A 25988-nucleotide genomic window follows, 5' to 3' on the forward strand; every position below is an offset into this window, starting at 1 on the left:
ACAAGCCCTCATACAGCTATGTGAGTGGAAAAATAAAGAAGTTCTGGCTCTGGGAAAGCAGGGAGTGCAAACCGAAGATGCACATTTTATTTTCGCCTTCCTGACTGTTCTCTTACTATACAATGGTGACTGTATGCTCGATGAAAGGAATTCTCCTTTTTACATAAATGTATTGGCTACAGAGGCAGCAGACGTGTATACATACACTCCTCACTGTACACCAGCTCCTACACCCGCTCTGTACTGTATATACAACATAGCCCTGCACAGTACGTGCCAGCGACCACCATGGCTACACGGCTCCGTCCCGTCTAGGCCACGCCCGCCTCATTTGCATACCCAGCCTCGTCCAATGACAGCAGAGGGGCGTCTCTGCCGCTGCTCGTCCGTCTTGTCCGGGGTGTCTGCCGCCGGGATCTGATGTGCTCGGGCTGAGCGTCGCGTCCATTGTGTGTCCGGCAGCAGGCTGGTGGCAGGATGTCAGTGGCAGGACTGAAGAAGCAGTTCCATAAAGCCAGTCAGGTAAGATGGCAGGAGAAGGGATTGTCTGGATAGACGGCACAGGTCTAGTGGAGGATGCTGCTGCTGCGTTGTACTAGGTGACAGGGGGATCAGTGGACATAGTAGATGAATGATGGTGGTGGACGGATACCCTCCCTGGACCCGCCTCAACTTACTTTCTAGTTTTCTCAGCTGGCACATGTGTGCCCATGGTCAGCAGGTGGCAGGGATGGATAGCTGTGCTGGCATCCATATAGGAAAAATATCTGATGACTCCGATCAAGAAGAGATGAGAACGGTGTACACATCTGGTGCCCATGAGACACAAACACCTGTCTCCGAGGGGGAAAAGAGTGGCATGTGCCATATTATGGAGGCATTGCTTCCAGGAGTATATGGTGCCTCATAGAGCGCCTAGAGCACCCTAATATGCCACCCCATGGACCTTACAGCTAGTTGGCCTCTCCGGGCAGAGTGCCTGTTTATCTCATAGGGGCATGGACAGACTGGCTACAGGGAAATGCCCAAGGTGCTGCCCATGTCCCCCTCTTGCCCACCAGCCAGGTACATAAAGATCCGTGGCAGTATTTTGTATTTGGTTCTGCTGGGGCGATATCTTGTCATACTGTTGCCCCGCCTTCTGTAAACTTGGACCCGCCTACAACATAGGGCCACTTTTAGTTTATTTTTCCAGGGCCACTTTCAGTTCCAAGTCCGTTCCAGCATAGGAGACAGTATAAGCCACTGCCTGACCCCTCCAAAGGACTGGGCATGTTTAAATCCAGTATGTCTGATACCCCTTGTCCCGCTGCCATCACCCTTCAAGGAATAGTCCGGAGGGCCTCTATACATACGACATTAGGCTAGTGGCAAAATCAGTGGGTTCAGATGACCTTTGTCTTAGCCTAAATGCACACGAATGTGGTTTGGTGTGCTGCATTTTTTGCGGCTCAGGTGCGGACCCATTCACTTCAATGGGGCCGCAAAAGATGCGGACAGCACTCCAGAAGCCATATGGAGATCATCCTTTTTTTGCGGATCCGCAATTTGAGGACCTCAAAACACATACGGTCGTATGCATGTAGCCTTACGTTCATGGCCTGCTTAAAGGGGTTTTCCTGCATTTTAATTTTGATGGCCTATAATCAGGATGGGCCATAAATATCTGATCGGCGGGGGTCCGACACCCCATACCCTGAGGATCTGCAGTAGCTGCGGCACTGGTAGTAGGCTCCAGAACTGCATAGCTGTGTCCACTGTGCGGCAGTTAGCGCCACCATTATACAATGGACAGAGCTGTGTAGTTGCAGTGCCGATAACTGATTGGCGGGGTGTCGGACCTGATAAGATATTGATGACCTATCCTAAGAATAAGCCAACAGTATTAAAATCCCGGAAAACCCCTTTTAGAGTGAAGAAGAGAATGCAGGGTGATAGTTCTTTACCGCTATAGCTACGTATAGATTAAAGGGAACCTTTCGTCACATACATAACACTATGACGGTGGTTTAGGCGCTGTCTGTGACGGTGATAGGTTTACTTAAAGATTTTACGCTCTCAGGGTCCAGGAAAGAATAAAATGATAAAGTACCCATGCTACCTGTGAAGAGTCATGTAGGCGGTCCCAGACTCTTGAGGAGTCACTCCTCTCCTGTCTTGACATCTCACGGGCCGGGATACAGGATTACAAGCCAGCCCTAGCAGCATCCAGCACATGCGCATTAAAGCGGGGTGTACTGACCTCAGCGTCATCTGTGCATGCGCTGGATGCCTCTGGCGCTGTCATGTCATGGCTTATCCCAGCCTGGGGGAGGTCAATCAAACCGGAGGCGTATGGGACTGCATGACTCTTCACGGATAGAGCGGGCTCTACTTTTTTCTTTATCCTGCAAGGAACATTTTAGAGAGCGACTTCTGTGTATAATCACGTCTATGTAATGAGAGGTTGCCTTTAAGAGCTCAATCACACAGCAATGAAAAACGGCTTTGTCATGGCAGTTTTTTAATGGCCATCATACAGCCGTTGTAGTCTATGGTAATATTCACATGGTCTTTTTTTTAACGGCCAGTGAATAGGTGACAGCCAGACACACCCCATTGACATCAATGGACCTGATTTTAACGGCAGTTTAGACAGAAATGCACCCGTCTAAAGTGTGTTAAAAATGGGTATACTATTGAAGAAAATGTTGGTACACTATTAAAAAAATAAAACTCTCCCCAGGCATGCGCAGGAACACTTGCTCCGCACTTGAGGCAGCAGGACCTGCCACTCTCAGCGTCGTTATATCACCTGATCACACTGGGAACGTCAGGTCCTGCTGCCTCCAACGTGGCGCAGGTGTTCCCAGTGTGCCTGGGGTGAGGTGTTTATTTGCTGGCACTACTGGGGGTGGGGAAAAGGGGGGCATTATGTAGACTGAGAACACAACAGGGGTGCATTTTACATACAAGGGACATGGGGGGGGGGTCATTATTTGTACTGGGGTACTACAGAGGGCACTGTTGGGTGCATTATATGTCCTGGGGGCACTACAGAGTGCCAGTATATATATTGGGAGCACTACGGAGGCCATTATGTATACTGAGGGCACTATAGGAGACAATATTTATACTGGGGGTACTATTGAGGGACAATATATACTGAGGGCACTGTAGGAGGCACTATTTATACTGGGGGTACGATTGAGGGACATTATATATACTATGGAGGTCATAATTACTGGCGGCACTATAGGGGCCATTATATATACTGGGGCCACTATGGGGGCAATATATATATATATACTGAAGGCACTGTGGGGGGATAATATAGACTGATGGCATTGCAGTGGTTGGGGTTAAAAATGCCTATGAAATTCATCAGTTTTTAACGTCCATTTTTTTTTTGTACTGCTGTGTGGAAATACCCTTAGAGTAAGGCCGAGTTCACACGAACGTGTGTGACCCGTGCCTGTGCTGCGTCCCGCAAATAGCGGGCCGCAATGCACGATCGCCGGCCGTAGGTCAGCCGCATCGGATCGCAGACCCATTCACTTTAATGGGTCCGCGATCCGGCCGTTCCGCTAAAAGATAGGACTTGTTCTATCTTTTTGCGGAACGGAAGTACGGGACGTAACCCCACGGAGGCACTCCGTAGTGCTTCGGAGGGGTCCCGTCCCGTGCGGCCGTTCCGCGATTCCGGATTTGCGGACCCATTGAAAAGAATGGGTCCGCATCCGTGATGCGGAATTCACACGGAACTGTGGCCGTGTATTGCCTAAGTGAGGAGCAGAGCTTCTGTTGTGGCATTTGAATGACGCGTAATGTAGTTGTACCCTTTATGTCACACAACACGTGGCTGTGTAGCCCCAGCCTAAAGGCAGTTGGATTTCATCAGGGATGTGGGTGATGTTGTGTAGAAGCAGCTACAGGTGTAGCAGGCAGTTTGTCATTTGGCACAGCTCACAACATAAAAATGTTCTAATGAGTGCAAATAACAAAGCCTGTAAGAGATGAATGACAATTTCTTCTCTGCCACAACCTGCATCCTGATCACTGGCCATAATTGCTGGATGATGGTGGAGATAATTGGGAACAAGTACACACAGGAGGAATGTATGTCTTCTAATAATAGACAATGTGTTTATCACCTTCCTGACAGAGCAACCTGCTGTATATTTAGATATGTATTCACAGTAGCATGTCTGAAGATAGTAGCAGTGGTGGACCTCCTCAGCTCACTGATTCCTTAAAGGGGTTGTCCGGGTTCAGAGCTGAACCTGGACATACCCACATTTTCACCCCTCTGGCCCCCCTGATATGAGCATCGGAGCATTTCATGCCAATCCTCTCCTTTGCCCTGCGCTGAATTGTGCAGGTCAAAGGCTTTTTTTTTTTAGGAGATCCTTGAGGAAAGCTAGACGGAGGCTGCCACCTAGCAGTGAACTCGGTGATGTCACCGGCACTAATGGGCGGCTCTAACGCTGCCCATGCCTGTAAAATGGCTAGAGCAGCGCTAAAGCCCACCCATCAGAGTCGGTGACGTCGCCGGGAACACTGTTAGGTGGAAGCCTCTGCCTAGCAGTGTGCAATTGTAAACAAAAAACCCTTTGCTCTGCGTGATACAGCACAGGGCATGGGAGAGCATATTGGAGCATGAAATACTCCAATGCTCATATCAGGGGGGCCGGAGGGGTGAAGATGGGGGTATGTCCGGGTTCAACATTGACAACCTCTGTAAAGACATTGTCTGACCTAAAAAAAACTACAAAGCCAATAAATGTGATAAAATACAAAAAGAGCATATACTTGCTAGGTTATCACCTGCAGTTTCTCGGGCCCTTGGTCTTCACCTCCGTACATGGCTGGGATGCGCTGCAAACTCCTGGGGATTAACCGCTGAATATGGGATCTTTTCTTATTTTATTACATATGGTAGCTTCGGCGAAATTCTCAAATCGGACAACCACTTTAAAGTGTTTTTCTGGGGTTACTATTGTCATGTACTACATCTTCCCCATGCTTTTTTTTTTTTTCAATATGGACTCCTGACCCATTTTCACCATGTAAACTAATCACTAATTTGTTACATCTTGTATGTAGCGCTTCCTGTTCATGTATCCAACCAAACCCATGATGCACTTCTCCATTATCTGCTACAGCTCCAGCACCGCCCCTAACAACACCCAGCTAGTTTATAGCTCCTCCCACCCCGCTAGTTACATAGACACTCCCCTATCACTGCCCCTAACCACACCCAGCTAGTTTATAGCTCCTCCCACCCCGCTAGTTACATAGACACTCCCATATCACTGCCCCTAACCAAACCCAGCTAGTTTATAGCTCCTCCCACCCCGCTAGTTACATAGACACTCCCATATCACTGCCCCTAACCACACCCAGCTAGTTTATAGCTCCTCCCACCCCGCTAGTTACATAGGCACTCCCCTATCGCTGCCCCTAACACCCAGCTCATTTAATAACACACAGTGTTATTACAACTGCTCAACGCTTTTACTTGAATAGGATATGCAGCTGTATTTACACTGTGCAGCTGGCACAGAGCTCATTTTGAAGTGGAAACAGCATTCCCATAAGAGCCGCTGCCCCTTCAAACATTTGACTGACGGGGGTGCTGGGAGTCGGACCCCTGCTGATCTGTAATTGATGAGTAGCCCGTGGATAGGTCATCAATATCTTTGCTCTGCACATCCCCTTTAATTAGAAGAGAACACTACAGTACATTCCCTTTTTGAAATCAATGCATATTTTAGTTTAATACTATTTAGCAATTTGTATATTTGATGCCCTGTATTAAAAATCCCTAAGTATAATTTGTGGATTCCATCATAGTGGAAGCACATAAAGGCAGGAGATGTGATGCTGTGCGGAAGCTATCAGTCATACTTTTGTATGTTATTTTGGTGAAATCCATTTAGGTGAAGAGTTATGGGAACACAATGGATTTTTATTATTGCCTGTTTAGCAATTTTTGCCTCCCAAGTACAGGAAACCGTTTATTTCCTGCATCATAGTTACATACAAGCTCATCGGAGAGATCCTTTCATAATAAGTGTATTGTGTAGTCATCTTCTTGGGTGGTAGAATCGGAGGGTCTACGTTTTTATTCCAATATTATATTTAGAATGTTTTCTTGTTAAATAGGATATTAAAGGGTTTTACCTGTCTCATAAAGTGATGGCATAGGGCTAGGTCAGGATATGCCATCGATTTATGGTCAGTAAGGTTCCGACCTCTGAGACCCCACTTCGATCCTGAGATTGAGCGCCTACAGCACTGCGCTGTGTACCATACAATGTTCCTCCCTCCACAGCGCCCTCTGGCTTCCTGGTTGTGCAGGAGACTTTGAATGTCAAGTGAATGGGGCTGAATGAAGCTCCCCAATCAGCTGGGAGTGCAGCTGGGCAGTGACATAGACTGAAGGGTCTGCAGTACTACTGTACATCAGTACATCTGTTCCTTCATTCCCAGGATCTGTGGGGGGTTCAGTGATTGGCACCGCTGATCAGGAATTGAAGGAATATCCTAACTATATACCATCTGTCTCATCAGGTAGGGAACAGTGTAGACCTGACCTCAACCCACACCACTGTCCCTACCTACTTGGACGATACACCCTAAATGACGGCCTCCAACTGGGCGACAGTCCCTGACCTAGCTAAGTGCACAGGACCTACTTAGGGGAGATAAAAGGGGGAGTCAGACATGCCAAGTCAAAACCAGAGAAACCATCAGAACCAAGGAAGAAATAAATGCATAGTTATATACCAAGAAAGGTCAAAAGCAAGAGGTCTGGAGCATCAGAACCAGAATCATCAGTCAGAGACTAAATCACTAACAGGGAGAAAGTCAGAAGTCCTGGAATCCACATGAAACACAAACTCCATGTGTGAGGCAAGAAAACCAAATCAGAGGCAAAGCGGGCAGCAGTTGCCTGTTGAAATACCCCATCTTCAGGAAACACATGACGCCGGTGCCAACACTAATTGTCCTGGCGTCCCCACTCCCTAATAGGCTGACCGACCCCACTGTCAGCAGGGCTGGATGCCACAGAGACACAGCGATATTGGTGGCGCAGTAATAGCGTGGCCGGACTTGTCGCGTAACCACGGCTGGCTAAGTACATGGCATCATCACTTCATGGGATGGGAAAGCCTTTTTAATTAATGTTGTGCAATTTGGATGAGAATATTTTCGTTTTTTCTGGGTTATACATAGATTTCCTATCCTTAGGCGCTGAGCGGCAGTACCATATGTGGATATGCTGTTCAATCTGGGAAAACATGTATGGTGTGGCTACATGTGGGGTAAACCATTCCGTTTTCCTAGAAACGCTCATTCCCGATAATTACCCTGACTAAATGTGGTGCTGATCACTCCATGAACAATATCGCTTCTGGGCAGCAGATCATCCTGTCTAAATGATCGGCTGCCCAGAAGCAATGATTCCGTGTTTGGATGAGCGATCACAGTAGCCATCACTCGTCCCTATACATGTAAATGCAAGCAGACAGCTATCAGGCACAAACAGGTCTTTCCTGATAATTGCCTTCTGTGACAGACGGTCTAAAGAGGCCTTTAAACTATGAATTGTTTTTATTCACTGACAACAAGCAGAGATCCTGAACACAGAGAGAAAATGAAACACAAACTGTACAATGATAAGCTTAATTTTTCTATGAAACAGATTCTTAAAAAAATTCTCATTCAAATCGATGGGATCCATTGACGTATTAGTGTCTGTATGTTGATAACTGTCCTGAATATTGCAGGTAAGGCTACTTTCACACTAGCGCTAATATTTTCCGGTATTGAGATCCATCATAGGGTCTCAATACTGGAAAAAAACGCTTGCGTTTTGTCACCATTCATTGTCAATGGGGACAAAACGTAACTGAGCAGAACGGAGTGCCCCAAAATGCATTCCGTTCCGTTTTCATACCGGAGAGCAAACCGCAGCAGTTTTCTTTCCGTCATGGGATGCGGGGCAAGACGGATGACCCACAATGCAAGTCAATGGGGACGGATCCGTTTTCTCTGACACAATAGAAAACGGATCCGTCCTCCATTGACTTTCAATGGAGTTCATGACGGATCCGTCTGTGTTAAAGATAATACAACCGGGTCCCTTCATAATGGATGCAGAAGGTTGTATTATCAGTAATGGAAGCGTTTTTGCTGAGCCCTTCTGGATCCAGCAAAAACCCTGGTGTGAAAGTAACATAGTAACATAGCACATAAGGCCGAAAAAAGACATCTGTCCATCCAGTTCGGCCTGTCATTCTGCAAGTTGATCCAGAGGAAGGCAAAAAAACCTGTGAGGTAGAAGCCAATTTTCCTCACTTTAGGGGAATAAAAATTCCTTCCCGACTCCAATCAGGCAATCAGAATAACTCCCTGGATCAACGACCCCTCTCTAGTAGCTATAGCCTGTAATATTATTACACTCCAGAAATACATCCAGGCCCCTCTTGAATTCCTTTATTGTACTCACCATCACCACCTCCTCAGGCAGAGAGTTCCATAGTCTCACTGCTCTTACCGTAAAGAATCCTCTTCTATGTTTGTGTACAAACCTTCTTTCCTCCAGACGCAGAGGATGTCCCCTCGTCACAGTCACAGTCCTGGGGATAAATAGATGATGGGATAGATCTCTGGACTGACCCCTGATATATTTATACATAGTAATTAGATCTCCCCTCAGTCGTCTATTTTCTAAAGTGAATAACCCTAATTTTGATAATCTTTCAGGGTACTGTAGTTGCCCCATTCCAGTTATTACTTTAGTTGCCCTCCTCTGGACCTTCTCCAGCTCTGCTATGTCTGCCTTGTTTACTGGAGCCCAGAACTGTACACAGTACTGCATGTGTGGTCTGACTAGCAATTTGTAAAGTGGTAGGACTATGTTCTCATCACGGGCATCTATGCCCCTTCTAATGCAACCCATTATCTTATTGGCCTTGGCAGCAGCTGCCTGACACTGGTTTTTGCTGTTTATTAAAATTCCTAGATCCTTTTCCATGTCAGTGTTACCGAGTGTTTTACCATTTAGTATGTACGGGTGACTTGCATTATTCCTTCCCATGTGCATAACTTTACATTTGTCAGTGTTAATCCTCATCTGCCACTTATCTGTCCAAGCCTCCAGTCTATCCAGATCGTTCTGTAGTAGTATACTGTCCTCTTCAGTGTAAATTCAATTAAAAGTAGCCTTAAAGAGGACCTTTCACTTGTAAAAACAATGTGAACTAAGTATACAGACATGTAGAGCGGCGCCCGGGGATCTCACTGCACTTACTATTATCCCCGGGCGCCGCTCCGTTCTCCCGTTATGCCCTCCGGTATCTTTGCTCTGTAAGTTATAGTAGGCGGGTCTTCCCTTGTCCTGTGGGCGTCTCCTTCTCCTAGGCTGCAGCGCTGGCCAATCTCAGCGCACAGCTCACAGCCTGAGAGGTTTTTTTCTCCCGGGCTGTGAGCTCTGTGCTGCGATTGGCCAGCGCTGCAGCCTAGGAGAAGGAGACGCCCACAGGACAAGGGCAGACACCGCCTACTATAACTTACAGAGCAAAGATACCGGAGGGCATAACGGGAGAACGGAGCGGCGCCCGGGGATAATAGTAAGTGCAGTGAGATCCCCGGGCGCCGCTCTATATGTCAGCATACTTAGTTCACATTGTTTTTACAAGTGAAAGGTCCTCTTTAAATAACTTGTCTGGATAAGGTCCAATGTACATCTCCAGGCTTGGATCAAGAGTATAACATTCCAATTAGTACAAAGCATGATGATGTCAAGTTTTGTGCCTGGAATATCTGTACTGGGTGTGATCTGCGTAAATCATTGGCTTTATTTTATTGACCCCGTAAAGTTTCTCGAAATTAAAGGTTCTCATAAATAAAAGATTGTACTTAATCATAAGCAGTCAGTCCCCTTGTGTCACCTCCTCGCCACATGACATATTTTATCTCTAAAAGTGCAGATTAAAGGTAAATGGACATTACTCTCGTTATATAACTAGTGATTTCACAACAACCATAGTGAATGTGTGTGCAGTAATAAAAGCTAAGGTATTCAGTGACCAAGAATACCCTTTCTGTAATAAAATGCCCACTCTTGGATGATTAGCTGATCGTCCTGGTCCCACTCACGGCACTCTTGACAAATAGCAGATTTTGCTGGGGGAGCCACGGCCAGCCAAGCATTTCACTACCAGTGACCGCTACAGGGGAAATGAAATATTACATAGCAAGGCTATTAGCTCATAGAGGTCCCAACAGAGTGCTGTGTAGTGCCCTGGAAGCAGGTACTTTGAAGTGTGGACGTTTGCCCCTATTTCCCCTATGCAAAGTCATCAACCCATTATGTTATTTCACTTTATAGGGTTAACTTTAATTGATACTGTGTAACTGCATTTTATATGTTTGTTGTGACATATATCCTGTTCATTTGCACTGTTAGGCTACTTTCACACTAGCGTTCGGGTGTCCGCTCGTGCGCTCCGTTTGAAGGGGCTCACGAGCGGCCCCGAACGCATCCGTCTGGCCCCAATGCATTCTCAGTGGAGGCGGATCCACTGAGAATGCATCCGTCTGCCAGCGTTCAGCCTCCGCTCCGCTCAGTGAGCGGACACCTGAACGCTGCTTGCAGCGTTCGGGTGGCCGCCTGGCCGTGCGGAGGCGAGCGGATCCGTCCAGACTTATAATGGAAGTCAATGGGGACGGATCCGCTTGAAGATGACACTATATGGCTCAATCTTCAAGCGGATCCGTTCCCCATTGACTTTCAATGTAAAGTCTGAACGGATCCGCTCAGGCTACTTTCAGACTTAGAAAATTTTCTAAGTAATAATGCAGACGGATCCGTTCTGAACGGATGCAAACGTCTGCATTATCGGAGCGGATCCGTCTGATGAAACATCAGACGAATCCGCTCCGAACGCTAGTGTGAAAGTAGCCTTAGCACAGCACTGTGGTAGGGGTTAATGAATATTGAGAGACTTGGGGGACTTTCTAGCTAATAATGAGAAGTTGGTATTTTCCCACAGTTACCATAAGGTTTAAAGAAGAGCATGGTATGGAGGAAAAAAGGCAAACTTGTTTACCACTAAAACTAGACAGGCTGACATTTTGGATGTCTGGTTTCGCTACCGTATATACTCGAGTATAAGACGAGTTTTTTGGCACATATTTTTGTGCTCAAAAAGCCTCCTCGTCTTATACTAGAGTCTAGGTCTTAGCTCCGGTAATACAGGCAGTGCGGGGGGCGGCGCTCACTCACTGACGTCACGCGCCTGCGCCGCCTAGTGGGAGAAGGCGCGTTACGTCAGTGAGTGAGCGCCGCTCCCCGCACTGCCTGTATTACCGGATCTGTGGATGGCACTGTAGGGGGATCTGTGGATGGCACTGTAGGGGGATCTGTGGATGGCACTGTGGGGAGATCTGTGGATGGCACTGTAGGGAGATCTGTGGATGGCACTGTAGGGAGATCTGTGGATGGCACTGTAGGGAGATCTGTGGATGGCACTGTAGGGGGATCTGTGGATGGCACTGTAGGGGGATCTGTGGATGGCACTGTAGGGAGATCTGTGGATGGCACTGTAGGGGGATCTGTGGATGGCACTGTAGTGGGATCTGTGGATGGCACTGTAGTGGGATCTGTGGATGGCACTGTAGGGAGATCTGTGGATGGCACTGTAGGGGGATCTGTGGATGGCACTGTAGGGGGATCTGTGGATGGCACTGTAGGGAGATCTGTGGATGGCACTGTAGGGGGATCTGTGGATGGCACTGTAGGGAGATATGTGGATGGCACTGTAGGGAGATCTGTGGATGGCACTGTAGGGGGATCTGTGGATGGCACTGTAGGGGGATCTGTGGATGGCACTGTAGTGGGATCTGTGGATGGCACTGTAGTGGGATCTGTGGATGGCACTGTAGGGGGATCTGTGGATGGCACTGTAGGGGGATCTGTGGATGGCACTGTAGGGGGATCTGTGGATGGCACTGTAGGGAGATCTGTGGATGGCACTGTAGGGGGATCTGTGGATGGCACTGTAGTGGGATCTGTGGATGGCACTGTAGTGGGATCTGTGGATGGCACTGTAGGGAGATCTGTGGATGGCACTGTAGGGGGATCTGTGGATGGCACTGTAGGGGGATCTGTGGATGGCACTGTAGGGAGATCTGTGGATGGCACTGTAGGGGGATCTGTGGATGGCACTGTAGGGAGATATGTGGATGGCACTGTAGGGAGATCTGTGGATGGCACTGTAGGGGGATCTGTGGATGGCACTGTAGGGGGATCTGTGGATGGCACTGTAGTGGGATCTGTGGATGGCACTGTAGTGGGATCTGTGGATGGCACTGTAGGGAGATCTGTGGATGGCACTGTAGGGGGATCTGTGGATGGCACTGTAGGGGGTTCTGTGGATGGCAGTGCCATCCACAGATCCGCCTACAGTGCCATCCACAGATACCCCCTCCCCTAAACAGTGCCATCATGGCACTGTTTAGGGGAGGGGGGGATCTGTGGATGGCACTGTTTAGGGGGGATCTGTGGATGGCACTGTTTAGGGGGGATCTGTGGATGGCACTGTTTAGGGAGGAGATCTGTGGATGGCTCCCTGTATTTAATGCAGAGTGTGTGTGTGTATATAATGCACACACTCTGCATTAAATACAGGGATTCACCCTCTTGCAGATGTGTGTATATAATGTAGAGTGTGTGCATTATATACACATACACTCTGCATTATTGCTGCATTTCCCACCCTAGTCTTATACTCGAGTCAATAATTTTTCCCATTTTTTTGGGGTAAAATTAGGGGCTCGGCTTATACTCGGGTCGGCTTATACTCGAGTATATACGGTATGTTATTATGTCTGAAGACTTGTTTTTGTCTGGAAAAACTGCTGTGTTATTGCCATCGACTATTATTGAAGTTCTAATGCAAGTCTATGAGAGACCAGAATTGTAACATTGTATCTGTTTGGGCTGAGTTTCTCTACTCCTTCCCTCCCACTAGAAGATTCTAGTTCAGTTAGCAACTGTATATAAGGAGAGCAGTCAGAGCCGCTAGTGCAGTGGTTCTCAACCTTTCTAAAGCCGTGACCCCTTAATACAGTTCCTCATGTTGTGGTGACCCCCAACCATTACATTTTTTTCCTTGCTACGTCATAACTAATTTTGCTACTGTTATGATGACCCACCAAAAACACGCACAGACACCAATAGACCAAATGTTAATTCAAATACACAAGTATTCATTCATAACCACAGAACTTTAGCATAAATACAAAATATTTGTAAACCAAATAAATAACTTTAAAATAAATAATAAACAACAAATACCCCCTAAAAAAGAAATCAGTGGTGCGCACAGTACCCCTCAAATAAATAACTCAGTGGTGCTCACAGTACCCCCCCCCCCCCCCAAAAAAAATAAAAAAAATCAGTGGTGCTCAGGGTACTCCTCAAATAAATAAATAAGTGGTGCTTCAAGTCCCCCCCAAATAAATAAATCAGAAGTGCTCAGGGTCCCCCAAATAAATAAATCAGCGGGGCTTCAGGTCTCCCCCAAATAAATAAATCAGCGGTGCTCAGGGTACCCCCAAATAAAAAAATCAGCGGTGCTTCATGTCCCCCCAAATAAATTAAGACTTGCTCAGCCAAATAATTAAAATAAAATTAGCCAGGCTCAGCCAGGCTCAATTAAATCATTGGTGGCAGTGGTGCTCAGCGGCGGTGTCATTAACGAAAAAACTCGGACCTCAGCAGACAGGCGGCCCGACTTACCCGTCCAGACGTCAGGCTCCTTCAAGCACAGGCAGTGATAGGACATCACTTCCTGTGCGCGAGGATAAGGGGCCGCTGCCGTTGTGCGGGCGACCCACAATAGGAAGCCTCAGGCGACCCCCCGGAAAGGGCCGATCGACCCCCAAAGGGGTCGCGACCCCTAGGTTGAGAACCGCTGCTCTAGTGTTTTGCAGTTAGGGATCAGTGCATAGAAGAAGAGATTGTGCCAGACTACTTGAGTGACCAGGCATACTCTGCCACAGACCCTGGATCACCAGCCTCTGGCCGGGGTACCAGCCTTCTGAGAGAGAAGGACCGCCTCAGGCCTTTTCTTAGCATTCAAATCCTTCTTCTGCCAGGGAGGAGACTGGAGAAGCTATCCCAGTGCTTTACCTGTATTGTTTTGCACATGAGTTCCTCCAGTAAAGAAGCACACTGGTTTACTGCAGACCCTGACTCTCTGGACTTATTTTCTATTGGGGTGCACCACTCCTTACCATTCCTTCTGGAGTGGAGCAACATGTGGTAACACCTCAACGACGTCCTGGGCATCCAGCATAGCGTTTGGGCCACCCCAAACCTAGCCACTGCACTAGTATTGCACTCAGCTATCTACAGCAGCGGTCCCCAACCGCCGGGCCGCGGCCCAGGACCGGGCCGTGGAAGATTGTTAGCCGGGCCGCGGCGATCAGGGCAGTCTTTAACTCTGTACTAATGAAGCGCTTTCATTATGGAAGCGCTTCATTAGTACAGAAGGACCAGGGAGCGGTGAAGGATCTGTACTCACCGCTTCCTGGTCCTCGGCTCGGCTATCGGCTGTGCAGGGCTGCGCACAGCGTGAGGTCGCTCTGTGACCTCACGCTGTGCGCCGCTATACACAGCCAGCCGACAGCAGAATGAAGAGGATTGCGATGGTGACCAGGAGCAGGAGAGGTAAGTGTTTTTTTATTTTTTTTTTATTTTCACTGATGGCTGACCTGGGGGCTTATGGGCTGGCTGACATGGGGGACTTATGGGCTGGCTGACATGGGGGGCTTATGGGCTGGCTGACATGGGGGGCTTATGGGCTGGCTGACATGGGGGGCTTATGGGCTGGCTGACATCGGGGGCTTATGGGCTGGCTGACATGGGGGGCTTATGGGCTGGCTGACATGGGGGGCTTATGGGCTGGCTGACATGGGGGGCTTATGGGCTGGCTGACATGGGGGGCTTATGGGCTGGCTGACATGGGGGGCTTATGGGCTAGCTGACATGGGGGGCTTATGGGCTGGCTGACATGGGGGGCTTATGGGCTGGCTGACATGGGGGGGCTTATGGGCTGGCTGACATGGGGGGCTTATGGGCTGGCTGACATGGGGGGCTTATGGGCTGGCTGACATGGGGGGCTTATGGGCTGGCTGACATGGGGGGCTTATGGGCTGGCTGACATGAGGAGCTAATGGGGGGCTTATGGCTGAGATGAAGGGCTAATGGGGGCTTATGGCTGACATGAGGGGCTAATGGGGGGCTTATGGCTGACATGAAGGGCTAATGGGGGCTTATGGCTGACATGAGGGGCTAATGGGGGGCTTATGGTTGACATGAAGGGCTAATGGGGGGCTTATGGCTGACACGAAGGGCTAATGGGGGCTTATGGCTGACATGAGGGGCTAATGGGGGCTTATGGCTGACATGAGGAGCTAATAGGGGCTTATGGCTGACATGAGGGGCTAATGGGGGCTTATGGCTGACATGAGGGGCTAATGGCTGACATGAAGGGCTAATGGGGGGCTTATGGCTGACATGAAGGGCTAATGGGGGGCTTATGGCTGACATGAAGGGCTAATGGGGGCTTATGGCTGACATGAGGGGCTAATGGGGGGCTTATGGCTGACATGAGGGGCTAATGGGGGGCTTAAGGCTGACATTGGGGGGGGGGGGGGTTATGGCTGACATTGGGGGCTGATAGATGGCTAAAGGTTTGCTGGTCTGACCTGAGGTGTAATGAAAAATATTTTTTTCTTATTGTTCACCTCTAAAACCTAGGTGCATCTTTTAGGGCGAAAAATACGGTACAGTGCAGCAGAGACCAGTGCAGCAGAGACCAGTGCAGCAGAGACCATAGTCAGTTTATATAGTCATTATATAGTGTTATATATTTTAATATGCACCTTTGTGTTTTGTTATGCGCATGAATCAGTCGGCCCCGCCCACCCCCTAAGCCCCCCCCCTCCCCAACCGGTCCCTGGGAAAATTGTCTTGCATGAAACCGGTCCTTGGTGCAAAAAAGGTTGGGGACCACTGATCTACAGCATTCCCACAATCACACCATTCAAATGGAACCCCCATTCTAATGATTGGTGGGGTCCCTTTGGTGGAACCTTTAGTGATCAGACACTTATCACCTATCCTGTGAATGGATGACATGTTGTAACACCCACTTTACATTTGACAATTTTGTATTGCTTAGGTCTTAGCTACAAATCTGTTGGTTTGTGTTCTGTATCTTCATGTAACAGACTACAAACATACCCCGTGTGTAGTCTCATTTTGTAGTCATGTGCTACTGCAGCCCATCTGTCCCCTTTTCTTGCCAACCTTCTCCCTAACCTTTAACAATAAATTAACTAGATTAACTTTTTTTTTTTATTAGTCTTGATTGTACAAAAAAGTACCAAAGTAAAAAGTTTCATGGACTGAGACACCCTCCCATCTCATGATCGCTGGGAACCATAGCAGATAGATCCCAACAAGGGACGTGATTGTTTTTTAGTTGAAAAACTGCTAGGCCTGTTTCACACTTGGGTGTCTGCCTTTTCGGTTTTGAGATCCGGCAAAGGATCTCAAATCCGGTATTAAATGGATCAGTGCCATTTAACATATTCAGATGCATACGTATTGGTCGGATTTGTTTGTATTAAATATAAACGAAACAACTCGGATCGGTATGAAAATGATTGCTTGTAAGTCAATGGGTGCCAAAATTGATCTGTCACCCTTGACTTACATTTGGTTTTCATGCCGGATCCAGTTTGTTTGGTTTCGCAGACCGGACACAAACCCGCAGAATGGAATGCATCCTGATTAGTTATGTCCCCATTAACAATGAATGGGGACAAAAATGATCCGTTTTGGCCTAGTTTTGAGATCCTCTGCCAGATCTCAAAACCACAAAGCCCCAATGCAAGTGTGAAACAGGCCTTAATGTCAGATTTGTCCAAACATATGACTGAATGGGCAGTCCAGCCCCATGAAAATGATAAAAAAACTAGATGAATAAAATGATGACCTTCATGACTCTGCTGACCGTTCCCTGGTCTGCTGCCAGTCTTTGTTTAGTCCACTGCATTATGGTGTGCTGACTGTACCGTGACCTCTGGCGCCGGCCACCGGCTACATTGGTGAGGCCATCCCTACAGTCGTGTAAACAAAGACCAGTGAGGGATCAGTACAGGATCTGGAGGAGTTAGTTTATTTGTATGTTTGTGGGGCAGATAAAAACCCACCTTAACCCCTCTTAAGATAAACGCAATGATTGTTGGAAGTCATCAGCATCTAGGCGTCTCTGTTTGTGTGTTGTATTGGACTCTTGTTCTTGCAGCATGTCATATAACAGCTGTGATTCTGAAACATGAATACAAGCTTGGCAGTGCTGGCTGTCAGGGGAAATATGGCCTACTTACTATTCTCACTAATATAAAACAGGATTGGAGCTAAGGAGAAGGAATCTTAATGAGAAAAGAGCTTCTTCTGGTGGCTTTTAGAATTGGTGAATGTACAATTTTGTTTCGAGTTTAAACTTCACCCAACACAGCTTGACCACAAATACATCTACTCATATATTTATGGTATAGTATGCATATTTTACAGAATTTCAAGGGAGCCTGTCACCAGAAAATCAGGCACACTGCCTCGTAAGACTAGCTCCGCTGAATGTAATGGTATCTTTCACTTAGTGATCTGTTGCTTCATTCTGGAGGAAAAGTTTTTAATCCATATGCAGATGAGCAGCTAAGTGCACCAACGGGGCCCAGGCTATTCTGTGCAGTCTTACGCCTCTGCCTTTCTCTCCCAGCCCGTGGGAACTTAAAGTGGCCCTGGAAAAACCTAAAAGTGGCCCCATTTTGTAGTCAGGTCCAAATTGACAGAAGACTATACCATATTGCAGCACATTATACCACCCCCGCAGAGCCAAATATCATAGTGCATCATAAATGCTGCCCTAGCAGCACAAAATTCCTTCCGAAAAACTGCTACTCTGTGGTGGGCAGTGCTAGCTGCCACATTCTGCCCCCCTACTCAAGTTGCCTCAGGATGCCAATATAGTTGGATTCAGAAGTCAGGAGGGAGCATCAGATCATTACTTACCATGGCTAGTGGTCATGAGGAGGGCTCGGGTAGCCCCATAGGCATCCACTCACTGGAAAGTTTCCCTGTAGTGTCTATGGCATGTCCACCCCTGAAGGGAGCAGAATGGATTGGGCCTGACCGCTGTGCTCTTAACTTTCCATTTGCATATTAATTCAAAATTTTTTTCTCCAGAATGAAGAAACAGATCGCTACGTAAAAGATAGCATTGTATTCTGCTGAGCTAGCCCTACAAGGCATTGTACAGTCAGGTCCATAAATATTGGGACATCGACACAATTCTAAATTTTTTGGCTCTATGCACTACCACAATGGATTTGAAATGAAACAAACAAGATGTGCTTAAACTGCAGACTGTCAGCTCTAATTTGAGGGTATTTACATCCAAATCAGGTGAACGGTGTAGGAATTACAACAGTTTGCATATGTGCCTCCCACTTGTTAAGGGGCCAAATGTAATGGGACAATTGGCTTCTCAGCTGTTCCATGGCCAGATGTGTGTTATTCCCTCATTATCCCAATTACAATGAGCAGATAAAAGTTCCAGAGTTCAATTCAAGTCTGCTATTTGCATTTGGAATCTGTTGCTGTCAACTCTCAAGATAAGATCCAAAGAGCTGTCACTATCAGTGAAGCAAGCCATCATTAGGCTGAAAAAACAAAACAAACCCATGGAACAGTCTTAAAAAGAAGGAACGCACCGGAGAGCTCAGCAGCACCAAAAGACCCGGAAGACCACTGAAAACAACTGTGGTGGATGACTGAAGAATTCTTTCCCTGGTGAAGAAAACACCCTTTACAACAGTTGGCCAGATCAAGAACACTCTCCAGGAGGTAGGTGTATGTGTGTCAAAGTCAACAATCAAGAGAAGACTTCACCAGAGTGAATACAGAGGTTTCACCACAAGATGTAAACCATTGGTGAGCCTCAAAAACAGGAAGGCCAGATTAGAGTTTGCCAAACGACATCTGAAAAAGCCTTCACAGTTCTTGAACAACATCCTATGGACAGATGAGAACAAGATCAACTTGTACCAGAGTGATGGGAAGAGAAGAGTATGGAGAAGGAAAGTAACTGCTCATGATCCTAAGAATACCACCTCATCAGTGAAGCATGGTGGTTTTAGTGTCATGGCATGGGGATGTATGGCTGCCAATGGAACTGGTTCTCTTGTATTTATTGATGATGTGACTGCTGACAAAAGCAGCAGGATAAATTCTGAAGTGTTTCGGGCAATATTATCTGCTAATATTCAGCCAAATGCTTCAGAACTCATTGGACGGCGCTTCACAGTGCAGATGGACAATGACCCAAAGCATACTGCAAAAGCAACTAAAGAGTTTTTTAAGGGAAAGAAGTGGAATGTTAAGCAATGGCCAAGTCAATCACCTGACCTCAATCCGATTGAGCATGCACTTCACTTGCTGAAGACAAAACTGAAGGGAAAATGCCCCAAGAACAAGCAGGAACTGAAGACAGTTGCAGTAGAGGCCTGGCAGAGCATCACCAGGGATGAAACCCAGCGTCTGGTGATGTCTATGCGTTCCAGACTTCAGGCTGTAATTGACTGCAAAGGATTTGCAACCAAGTATTAAAAAGTGAAAGTTTGATTTATGATTATTATTCTGTCCCATTACTTTTGGTTCCTTAACAAGTGGGAGGCACATATGAAAACTGTTGTAATTCATACACCGTTCACCTGATTTGGATGTAAATACCCTCAAATTAAATCTGACAGTCTGCAGTTAAAGCACTTCTTGTTTGTTTAATTTCAAATCCATTGTGGTGGTGTATAGAGCCAAAAATGTTGGAATTTTGTCTATGTCCCAATATTTCTGGACCTGACTGTATATGGTGTAAGAGAATTTCCTGGTGGCAGAATTCCTTAAGGTGTGTGCAGGTGTACTAATATGGGTCAAACATGATGATATTCTGCCCCTCCCCAACTTATTAGTCAAGTGAGTTTTAGTTTTTTAACATCATCCACTGTAATGTAGATGAATAGGGTAATATAAACTGTATTAACCCAAGGACAACCCTTTTTCACAGTTTTCATATTTGGGAAAAACTTTGAACAATGGCTCTGATTTACTAATCAATGTTCCTCAGTCCTCAGGGCACACTTTCAGGTCATGATTTGAGAAGATCCCACAAAATGAATACCTGTGATAAGGCCTGTAGAACACCAGCAGATTATCTGACCAATTTCTGTCCAATAAGACCAATAATTGGTGTGTATAATAAAAGATCTGTGTGTGTAAACAGCCATTTGACCAACAATTGGTCAGAAAATCTGTCAGGTGATCTGTTGGTGCAATACAGCCTAATTTTATCACCTGCTCAATAGTAAGGAATTCCTGAAAACATGACTGGCAGGTGGGCCCCAAGGACTGGAGCTGAGGAGCACTGCTGTAGAGGCTGTAACCTTAGACCGGTGGGGTAGACCTGCACCAGATTTATAACAGGGGCTCAGGCTGGATGATAAATGTGGTGCAGAGATAGACACTTTTCTGTAACTCCATACCAACTATTGGTTGGCTTTAATTTGAGACAGATTTTTACGATAGAATAGCGGTGCCATTTTGGTGCAAAATGGTGCATCTTACATCTCTCTTTTCTCACAAAGCTCCACTCCTTTCTACTAGGCCCCATCTCTTGGTCTAGCATGTTGGAAGAAAAGCGTGGAAACCCTAGATGTGACAATTTGCACCACTTTTTAGACAAATTTTTGGGGCAGACACATTAGTAAATGTGGGCCAATGTAATGAGCAAGTCATTAAATCACAATCACCCAGACGTAGTAGATGTAGTAGAAGTACATAGTTCCTACTTGTTCTCCTCTCTCTGGCTTCTCCCGTGTTTTTTTTACAGAACTCAGTTCAGGGATGAGCCTTGAGGTAAGGTCATCTGGGAGTAAACATGTAGAAGAATCCCTAGTGAAGCTCAGTGTGTTACTGTCCACGTGCGGTATCAGGACAAGGTCTGGAGAACCACTTTCACATTGCTTCTGGTAAATGCCATTGTGGAGAGCAGACATAATAGGAAAAAGGGCAGGCTTATGTGCACAGGGAGAGATACAGCAAACAACGCCAGATCTCCGGCCTAAGACAAATACACTTTTATCCACCCAAAGCATTTGAGGAACGTGCATGTGGGAGTTTTCAGTCATATGTGAACCGAAAGTTCACTTTGGAACAGCACGAGTGTAAAGAATTATGTTGATGTCAGAAAATATGTTACTTCAGGGTTATCTGGTCCCAGAGCACATCAAGACTCAAGACCTGAAAATGCAGACTTTGCAGAAAACTCCACTCATGGTCACAGAGGTCCAGGAAGCTGAGATATGGAGATGAGGATCTGTTTCCCATTATTTTGTCACTGGAAAGCTACTTTATCTGTACACGTGGCTGCCTTGGAGATGGGTGAAGATATTAAAGGGAACCTGTCACTGGTATTTTGTGTATAGAGCTGAGGACATGGGTTGCTAGATGGCCACTAGCACATCCGCAATACCCCGTCCCGATAGCTCTGTGTGCTTTTATTGTGTAAACTAAACATATGCAAATTAACCTAAAATGAGTCCTGTCCCTGAGATGAGTCCTGTACGTGAGATGAGTCAGGGACAGGACTCATCTCAGGTTAATTTGCATATGTATCAAATCAGTTTTTTTACACAATAAAAGCACACAGAGCTATGGGGACTGGGTATTGCTGGTGTGCTAGCGGCCATCTAGCAACCCATGTCCTCAGCTCTATACCCAAAATCCAGGTGACAGGTTCCCTTTAAGCAAGTGATTTTTGGGAGGGAAGCGTTTCCTCCCAGCAGTCCCTTGCTAGTTAGCGGAGGAGACCGCTGCTATTACATGCAGCTATCTCCTCCTCCGCATGTTATGCCATCGTTTGTCCCCATACTGTCTAGTGGTTTGCCGGCGGCAGATCGTAATTAGACAGCGTGATCTACCGCAGGCATACAATAATATTTAAGTGACCTTAAATTAGCGTTCATCTGCTGAAAAATCGGCAGATGTAATACAGCCTTAAAGGGGTTGTCCGGGTTCAGAGCTGATCCCGGACATACCCTTATTTTCACCCAGGCAGCCCCCCTGAGGCTAGCATCGGAGCATCTCATGCTCCGATGCGCTCTCTTGCCCTGCGCTAGATCACGCAGGGCAAGGGCTCTTTTGTTTATCATAACACACTGCCGGGCGGAAGCTTCCGCCCGGCAGTGTATTCGGTGACATCACCGGCTCTGGTGGCTGGGCTTTAGCGCTCCCGTAGCAGTTTTACTGGCTAGGGCAGCGCTAAAGCCCGCCCATTAGTGTCGGTGACGTCACCGGGCTTCCTGGCAGCCCCATGGAGAGCCCGGTTCGTCCCTGGAACTCCTAAAAATGCCTTTGCCCTGCACGATTTATTATTTATAGGTCACCATCACCCTTTCCCTCCATAGCCCAGGCAAGTCCAGGAGCTCACCAAACAGCTCCCCATATCTCAGCTTACTGGACATGGTAAACATGAGGAATGCTAAGTGAATAGCAATTAAGATTTACACCAATAGTTGGTGTGTGTAACAAAAGATCTGTGTGTGTAAACGGCCATCTCAATGATTGGTCAGACAATCTGTCAGATAATCTGTTGGTGTAATACAGCTCGGCATACATTACCTCAGGATGTGCACGTTCCATGGAGGCTCATGACAGATGTCATAATGGGAGTGAAGTTAGGGTTGACCAGTCTTGGTCTGATTTCTGGTTACGAGGAAGAGCGGCCATGAGGAAATCAATATCAATGCCATATTATATATCCATATAAATTTGTTTACCAGATAGTGCCAGTGGGGCTGCTAGGAGAAGTATCTGGGCCCCATACACACAAATGCTCAGGGCCCGCTATCCACAATCCTGGGCACTATCATTTGCTTTTGATGGACAGCTGAAGGATTATACAGTATAATGTTATTGTATCATAGAAATTATGGGAGAGAATTATCAAACTGGTGTAAAGTGGAACTGGCTTAGTTGCCCATAGCAACCAATCAGATTCCACCTTTTCAATAATCTGCTGTGGCACTGCAGATATCGATATAGAGGGGAGAGCAAGCGCCAGGGTTATTACTTTCGGTTTGAGATTCCTCCTTTTATTTTCCAAAGGAGCTGTGAAATCTGATTGGTTGCTATGGGCAACTAAGCCAGTTCTACTTTATACCAGTTTGATAAATGACCCCCTTAGGCATCTTATATGCACTATTATATTATGTATTACTATATGGCATCATGTATCTTGTAAGAAGGAATATCAGAAGCTACCAAGAACATAGCAGTTTTATGTAGCTCATTGAAACCCAGGTATTGCTTATCAGATTCATCTGCTGCTGCAGAACCTCTTTTGAAGAGGAAGCAGTCACTGATTGAATTCCAGTGCAATGAGACTGTTCACATTAGTGCTGGGCTTCCAGTAAGAATAGCGTAGTCCTGCAGGATTAGATGTAAATGGTTTGCATTACGGAGAAGTATTATACAGAAAGTATTTGTGTACTCGGCACGTGCGTCAGAAGAGAAGATCGCTGCGCGGAAGTTGTCCCGTTACTAAGAGCTGGGAGCTGTGATTTACACGCGAGTCACTTCAGATAGCTGGAACATAAACAGCTCCCAGTCTTCATGGTCCCGTAGTTCTTGAAACACCACTTCTTTAACTAGTCTGAAGAGACTCAGCGGGTGTATGGAGACTAAGGCCCCATTCACATTACGCTTGAATTCCGGTGGCCTGATCCGGCTGCGGAGCAGGCTACCAGAGCTCACCGTACCCAGCACTGCCGGATATAACCACGTATCCCGCCGGATCCCCACTAACTATAATTGGATCCATCGGTGATCCAGGCGCTTTTACGGCATAAATGCCGGGTTTCGACTAGACAAATACCGCCACATGCAGCAGTTTTTGACCAGAGTTTGGTCCAAAAGGAAAAGAGACCCATCTGTAGACAGCTGTTTCGGGGTTCTTGCACCTCATCAGTACAGAGCATTTGTTTTATATTACAAGCTGTTTTCAATGTCCTTCAAACTTTATGCAAGTCGCTCTAGTCGAGGAGCTCCGTTTTCATTTGCTAGGTTATGTTAGGTGTCACAACTAAAAAATTTTTTTGCAAAAATACAGATTTAGGGTCCATTCAGACGTCCGTAGTGCATTGCGGATCCGCAATACACCCCGCTGGCACCCCCATAGAAATGCCTAGAGTGGGACATGCTCTATTTTTTTCCGGAGCTGCGGACCGGAAGATCGGGGCCACGCTCCGGAAATGCGGATGCGGAGAGCCCATAGTGTGCTCTCCGTATCCATTCAGTCCCCATAGAGAATAAATGGGTCCGCACAATTGCGTAACGGGTGCGGACAACACTTGCGGACGTGTGAATGGAGCCTTACTAATCCTATAGGTGGCGTAGTTTTAGACGGGCTGGATGATAAATGTGGTGCAGGGATAGACACTTTTCTGTGGCTCAGTACCAACTACTGGTTAGCTTACTTTGAGACAGATTTTTACGCCAGAATTGTACAAAATATATCATAGCCTCCCCTTTCCCACGAAGCCCCAACCACTTTCCTGCTAAGCCCCATCCTTCCTGTCGTGCATGTAAAAAAAAAGTGTATTAAACCCAGATGCGCCACTTTTTTTTCAGATTGTCACAGATGCCTTGGGCTAGTGTCAAACTAACGTTCGTGAGATTGGAAAGTATATAAATGCGCTCAGCGGTTTTAGACCGACCGATTCCCAGGATATTTGCCGAGTTGTGGCCGGATCTCCGTTGGTCCCCATTATAGTTAATGGGGTCGAACGGCATTCATGTAGTTTTTGGCAATGCTGGATCCAGAGAAATCTGGCAGGCTGCTCCCTGCCGGATCTCACAAACGCTTTTGTGAAACTCGCCTTAGTAAATTTGGGCCAGTGTTTTTGTGCCATTTTTATTGTCTTTTTGTTGCAGTGAAAAATGCTGCATCCAGATATTACATGTTGAACAATAGTAAAAAAAATAAAAAATACTCCCTACAAACAGTGTAGGCCCTACATCAGAAAACTGGCTTAAAAGGAATTTGTCACCAGCGACCTCCCTATGACCCTGTTTGCATAGACACATAGCTGTGGTTCACCTGATTAAAGGGAACCTGTCACCGGGATTTTGTGTATAGAGCTGAGGACATAGGTTGCTAGATGGCCGCTAGCACATCCGCAATACCCAGTCCCCATAGCTCTGTGTGCTTTTATTGTGTAAAAAAACCAATTTGATACATATGCAAATTAACATTAAAGAGTCATATCTTACTTGTGTGACCAGAGAAGAGTCATATTTTCAAGCTCTAACTCATCTCAGTTTAATTTGCAGATGTAACAAATCGTTTTTTATACACAATAAAAGCGCACAGAGCTATGGGGACTGGGTATTGCAGATGTGCTAGCGGCCATCTAGCAACCCATGTCCTCAGGTCTATACCCAAAATCCCGGTTCCCTTTAAATCACTGCTTATTTTGTTGATCAGAGGCTCCGTGCCCAAGTTATGATACTTTTTCTTAATATGCAAATTAGGCCTTTGGTGCAACCATTGCTCTACTCCTTTATGTGACTAGCTCCTCCTTCGCTGGACCTGTCAATCAAAGCAGCGAGGAGGGGCTGGCCACAAAAATGAGTGGAGCTTGGGTGCAAGAAGAGCAATGGTGGGGATTTTTATTTATTTATTTATTTTTTTATTTTTTTACAGGTGTTGATGTTTTTTTTTTCTAAATGGCATATGCTATTTTTTTCTGCCATATTTGGTACTTTTCCTATAGTTTTCTCTATAGGAGTAGAAAAATTTCTG

At 46.6% G+C, this 25988-nt stretch overlaps 1 protein-coding gene across 1 annotated transcript in view; it reads left to right on the top strand.

The window, feature by feature from the left end:
• The first annotated feature begins 377 nt into the window (after window positions 1–377).
• The window catches only part of SH3GL3 (SH3 domain containing GRB2 like 3, endophilin A3), a 95652-nt gene continuing 70041 nt past the window's right edge, over window positions 378–25988 (top strand). Inside the window, exon 1 of the mRNA XM_040414064.1 lies at window positions 378–522. Within this exon, the coding sequence (XP_040269998.1) occupies window positions 478–522 (45 nt within the window). The 5' untranslated portion in view covers window positions 378–477. The remainder of the gene's footprint in view (window positions 523–25988) is intronic.

The sequence above is a fragment of the Bufo bufo genome, chromosome 1, assembly GCF_905171765.1.
Source record: "Bufo bufo chromosome 1, aBufBuf1.1, whole genome shotgun sequence".
Taxonomy (NCBI): domain Eukaryota; kingdom Metazoa; phylum Chordata; class Amphibia; order Anura; family Bufonidae; genus Bufo; species Bufo bufo.